A 5969-nucleotide genomic window follows, 5' to 3' on the forward strand; every position below is an offset into this window, starting at 1 on the left:
ATATGTAATAAAGTGAATGATGACAACGAAGATACATTTGGTTGATTGATTTAATAAATTTGCTGACAACTTGTACAAGTACGTACAAAAATACTTATTGTCAGTCAATATCAATCATATAAAAGACCATACATCAAGCGCAATTACATCATATGTTGATAATTCACAGATGAAACCAGCGAACGAACAGAAAACCGAGATCTAGTAGGATCAAACGAAGAAACGTAAGATCAATTTAAATTATACTTATTATAATTGGGAATGGTTTTTTAAATGTTTTCAAAAGTTAATCTTGCAGGTAAGATTATCATAATTATTGTTATTCTATCTAATTTAGACTATTTTTGTCCATTTATAAAACAGAGTGAACGTCATATACATTACAAAAGACGGCGTCGAACACAAAGTCCGAGGAAAGGTCAGTGTTCTATGAGTCTCTCTGTTGGATTTCAAAATACGCGTGATTTTTAATGTTTGTTTACTTTTATAGAGCATTTATACATACCTTTGAAAGGCTCACGAGATACTTATCTAGCGTTTGACAGTTTCATGCATCGACCTTTACCATGCCCACCATTCCTAATGGATTTATAGGCAGTTGGTATTTTATTAGGAAATGTTTTGTTGTTATTGCGGACAGTTAGTTCGATCGTTAAATCTATCTCATAAAAAATGGCAGCATCTCGACCACACCTCAACTTTCGGTACAGGTTGGTGACAATCTCTTGCACCTGGCTCATCGGCATGGGATAGAAATGGAGGGCGCCTGCGACGCTTCGCTGGCGTGCACAACGTGTCACGTTTACGTGCTAGGTGACTTCTACCACAAAGTTCCAGCGGCCACGGAAAAGTAAGCTATGTTGTATAGTATTCAACATGGGAGCGCGATTTCATCTCATTTTGCCGTTGAATTTTTCAGATTTTAAAAAAGAAACAAATTTTTCCTTATCATTAGAGGCGAATCTCGGGCTGACGACCTGCATCCCTGTACTTTAGGTACGCAGGCCGAAAAAATTCGTAGTGGAACATGTCGCTACTGTTAAAATATGTGTACTATACAAGATGCGCTATGTGTGGATTAATAAAATCTTTGATAACTAATACATGCTAAATACCGTGATTATTACTTTCAGAGAAGATGATCTTCTGGATCTCGCTCCTTTCCTTAAGGAAAACTCTAGGTTAGGTAAGTGATTCAATGTAAATGGCAACATTACCGTATTTCTTTTCCTGTTTTCTTACATGCGGAAATTTAGCTGATGATGAAAATTTTCTCTAAGTGTGGATTTTCTTTACTTGCAGGATGTCAGGTCATTTTAACCAAAGAGCTGGACGGAATCCGCCTCCAGCTGCCGATGGGGACACGGAATTTCTATGTGGACGGTCATGTGCCTCAGCCACATTGAGTTACTAAACTTCATAGTAGTATAAACTGCTATGGTCAATGTATAATATAGCAAAGGAAACTAGGTAAAGTACAGGATATAGATGGAAAGTGCCGAGTAAAGCAAATCTTCGAAAGGAAATCCGGTAAAAGTGTTTACATATGGACATGAAAATAAAAAAGGTATTACTTGTTGAGTATAAAATAGAGTAGTTTTTTTTTGTAGTCAAATCTGTATTTGAATAAGATATGAATGAAATGCAAGCATCGAGTTCATCTATATCGCTTGATTCGTACGTTCAGTCAATGCAAGCAGTTTTATTGTTAAGAACTAAGTATGCTAATGAAGCGTCAGGAAACCTTCATATTCTGGGCTGAATTGAAATTGAACCCTAAGAGCTAATGTGTTTGTTATTCCATCTTCTACGAATGTCTTTATGTATACATCTGGATAAATGTAGAACAGAACTGTAAGAAGGAATATTCACTTTTGTATATACGTAGATCAAGGCTTGCCAATATACCTCGCGTTGCAGGCCTTCAACCAGAACTCTCGAGCTCTCCCATTAAAGCTTTACTTTTCCAAGCCGCTGCTTTTTTTTTAGTTGGATAATGGTACCCGCCGTAGACATAAAGAATATGAGCACTGGAACAGCCATCGTGAAATTCGAAAGATTAGACAATTTACATAGTTGCTATACACATTTCCTTCTAGGGATTAAAGTCAAACGTTGTGCTTATACTCCTCTATACTGAAGGAAGTGAAACAATTTATATGAAGTCTACTATTTGGTTGAGAATTTCCATAAAAGCCACGGGTCATAGTCCACAGATTTCTTTTATAAAACAGATTACGCTTGATACCCGAGAAGAGTAAAATTGTCAGTTTTCAATATAGTTTTCAAGCGTAAGCGGCATGCGGCTATACTTGGGCATCCAATAATACCTTGTCTTCAGAACTTATTTTTGAACCTTTGATTGATCACTGTTTGCCACCGATGTTTCCACGTCACATTGAAATGTAATAGAAAAATGTATCTGGATGGCCGCAGTCAAAATGAGGTTTCTCCCCGTATATAAGAGTACAACTACTTGCTGGATAGTAATCAGGCTGTGTGAAAGTCGAGGAAAAGTCAATTTAAACATCGCAGGAGGTTTTCAATGAAAAGCTATTGCAATCGACCTTCGGGCTGATGTAAATTGTGTTGCTGTCTACGAAGATTCTGGCTATTCGGAGCTCTTAACTAAATCGACTTACAGGTGCGGTCGAGCAGCTCATCTAAGTTAATAGGAATCGGATCTAATTAACGTATTTATTTCGGTGATGTCTAATTGAAACCAAGGAAGTACACCGTACGAACTTTTTCTTCATTCCACGCTGATCTTCGGCCTACTATATCATATGATAAGTGAAGTTGAATACAGTCGAACCGTATAAGACTGTTATAAGCGAATCCGGCTTTGTAATTGAATAACTTCTGAACTGCACGCCGTTGCGATATTTAGCTGGTAACTCCAGTGTTCTAAAAATTTGTGAGCGAAGACTAGCAAAATTGACAGGAAAAATCAATCCAGAAGAGAAATCATCTTATAGTATTGAACGTCGATTCTCGGTTATCAAGTTTTTTGAGGGCCACGACGCTGCGAAGGTTCAAGGAATGTTGGCTAAGGCATTAGGCAAGAAGGCCTTAAGTGAAAGCACAGCACGCGAATGTGCAAACGTTTCAAAACGGAGTGTTAAAAACCAATGAAGTTAGCTAGATTTCGAAATTCAAAGGACAAAGACGCATTGCAATCATGGAGGCTTTTTATGGAAGCAAAGCTTTGAACATGTTACAGAATTATAACCTAAATACTAAAAATACGGAAACTGGGTAAAAAACTAATCCTCTGTGAATTGGCTCCAGGTCAGGTGGAAACGCATGTGGCGTGTTCCACGTGCGATACAGAGAACTTTGTTCAACAAAAAAAACTTGTCAGGAGCATACGATTGCCATGGACGGGGTGTAGTTCGATCGGGACTGAAATAAAGTGTGGAAAGGAGCTTCCCACGTTAGGTAATAGTAGCACTTGTAATGGATATCAGAGACGTATGCTACTACCAGGTACACATCTAGAATGAAGCAATAAATGCAACCCGCTATGTCGAATTTTTCAAGAGACTAATGGACCGTTAGCACAACGATCAAAGGGACGTAGTCTGGTTATTTGATATACTTCCAGGATTGAGTAAAAGAATAGTTAAAATTTTCGTTTATCCTATTATTCTCCCGATCTAAGTCCATGTGATATTGGAGCTTTTCATATCCTGAAAAGAGCAATTACTGAACAAACATATTCCATTATCGATTTATTTTGAGACACCATAGAAAGGTACAGGAATTACATATATAAATGGTACCTACGTAGAGGAACGGTCAAAAGGTTGGGGCATGTGTGTAAAGAATAAGAGAAAATACCTCTGATACATTAAAAATCATTACGTTAGTCTAACTAGCCCAAAAGTCATTCAGTTTCAAAGTCCGCTGCATTCGCTTGTAACAGCCTAAACCAAAACTTTAGAATCGCTAACGTAGGCTGATCAAATTTCGCGAAATATCATTCAATAAATCCGCTATGGCTCAAAACCAAACATTTTTTTTGATAATAGTGAAACTTACCGCATTCGAAAAGGATAAGAAGTTTGGCTTCTCGTTACTTTGATTATTAAGTATTGTTATTTAAAATCTCTAATTTAAATATATGGGAGCTGTAAGAAATAAGTGTTTGTTATTTAATTATCAAATAAGATTTACGATTTGTACTTCGGGATATGGATACATTTAAGATGATGGATTTTTATAAGCAATAAGCTTATTGTTATTGTGTAAATACTGTAAAATCTTACCTTTTTGTCCTTTTGAAAAATATTTGTCCGATCAATAAATACTTATAAAGAAAATATTAGAACTTCCACATATTTTTTACGGTTGATATATAATTTTAAAATATATCTGTATGTAAATTAAAATCAGTCTTGGCCTCTTAATATAGTCCTAGCTTTGACTGAACCTTAAGAATATCCTGTTTCCTGTATTGATTTATGGGGTCCTAATTCTGATCTGGAAATGTGCCACAAAATCGAGGGAATGAGTCTTTAACGCAGTGGTAAACGTGAAGACAGAACAAGCAACTAGTTATCCTTTTTTACGTCGTGTAATTACATACGTGCACGATGTGGTAACTCCCACGCAAAACAATCATCTGGCTCGCCCGATCTGGTCTAAAGATCTTCAGTTGTTAGTACGTCAGGAACAGGTTTTGTACCGATATTTTTGTGTTTATTGATTTACTCAAGCTTACAGCAGCAGCGACACTATAATAATGGTGCGTTATTGGCCCGTACGCACATGTAATAACTCGTTTGATCCGCCCATTTTGGTTGGTTATTATACCTTTAAGTGAAGGCAATCGGTATTACAGGTAAGATATTTTTCTGTCATATGAAGTTGCGTATTGCTCCACACAATCTTCATGGCCGACGACTGTGCGGCTAGTATTTTTGGTAACATTGCTCGACTTTTTTCGCGTGAAGCTTGACAAAGAACAAATTAAAGATTAAGCTTTGGGAACTGAGTGATAAATCCTTGGTGCTGTTTTTATTCCAGATATATGTCTTCACTCAATGCCACACGACGCTGGTATTAACCTAACAACTGGATCTTGACTGACGAGACGATTGATTTTCGCACTCGTCCCTCAACTCGATTCTTTTCGTAGCTACCAGTGCGACGGATACTACGGAAAGATTCTCTGAGTGTTGCACGTTAATGCTTAAGGTTGGATGGTGACTGCTTACGTATCCTTAAAGCTAATAAAGCTGAGCCTAAAGCACCCCTGATTGCGATCTATTGGTCGGCTATCCTGTTAATACATACGAGTTTTTACTGTGGGTCCGATTCTACACTAATTGCGTTTACAGCCAAATCTAGGCACACAAAACGTACTGGAGCTTTGCTATAAAATGCCAACATATGACTGCGGTAAACTGATTTGCATAGGATGAATATAACTTTGATGAAGGCCCCAAAAGAAACCCAAGAATAGTACTACTCATCCCCAAGCATTAAAATTCTCGCTGCGACCAGACAACAAAGGATTTATTGCATGATCCCGAGTAGTCAGAGAATACTGATATCTTTCTAAGCAATCCACAGTATTAATTCTGGCTTTTTAATGTATTATAGGTTTTTTTTTTCTATGTAAAATGTATGAAGCCTCTATTAAAAGGCCAAAACAATAGTCTGACAGGGCCTACTAAATAAGAGTATGCAACCAATTAAAAGCAGCCTATGAATCTTTTAATGCCAAACAAATTTCAGTTAAAATGTCGCTCATTTCAAATTATAATTAAATTTCTGTTATTATATATATACTTGATTTTTTTGCACTATATTTCGAAAAAGGTGTGGAGTTATACCTAAGTCAGCCAGGATGTTTATGTTGATGTTGTTTATGACGGAAATTCATGGTAATGCAGGGTATACGTTAATAGTAGTTATGTTGAAGTAAGTACCTATTTATTTGATCACATAAGAATTTGACG

At 36.9% G+C, this 5969-nt stretch overlaps 1 protein-coding gene across 2 annotated transcripts in view; it reads left to right on the forward strand.

Moving 5' to 3' along the window:
- The window catches only part of Fdx1 (Adrenodoxin-like protein 1, mitochondrial Ferredoxin 1), a 3439-nt gene extending 1850 nt beyond the window's left edge, over positions 1-1589 (forward strand). Inside the window, exons 2-6 of one of the 2 annotated variants that reach the window (XM_022842966.2) lie at positions 170-224; positions 364-418; positions 711-850; positions 1134-1186; positions 1303-1589. In XM_022842966.2, the coding sequence (XP_022698701.1) occupies positions 170-224; positions 364-418; positions 711-850; positions 1134-1186; positions 1303-1406 (407 nt within the window). In that variant the 3' untranslated portion in view covers positions 1407-1589. The remainder of the gene's footprint in view (positions 1-169; positions 225-363; positions 419-710; positions 851-1133; positions 1187-1302) is intronic. The other variant, XM_022842967.2, reaches the window with a different exon arrangement.
- Positions 1590-5969: the final 4380 nt, after the last annotated feature.

The sequence above is a fragment of the Varroa jacobsoni genome, unplaced genomic scaffold (assembly GCF_002532875.2).
Source record: "Varroa jacobsoni isolate VJ856 unplaced genomic scaffold, vjacob_1.0 scaffold_1028, whole genome shotgun sequence".
Classification (NCBI taxonomy): domain Eukaryota; kingdom Metazoa; phylum Arthropoda; class Arachnida; order Mesostigmata; family Varroidae; genus Varroa; species Varroa jacobsoni.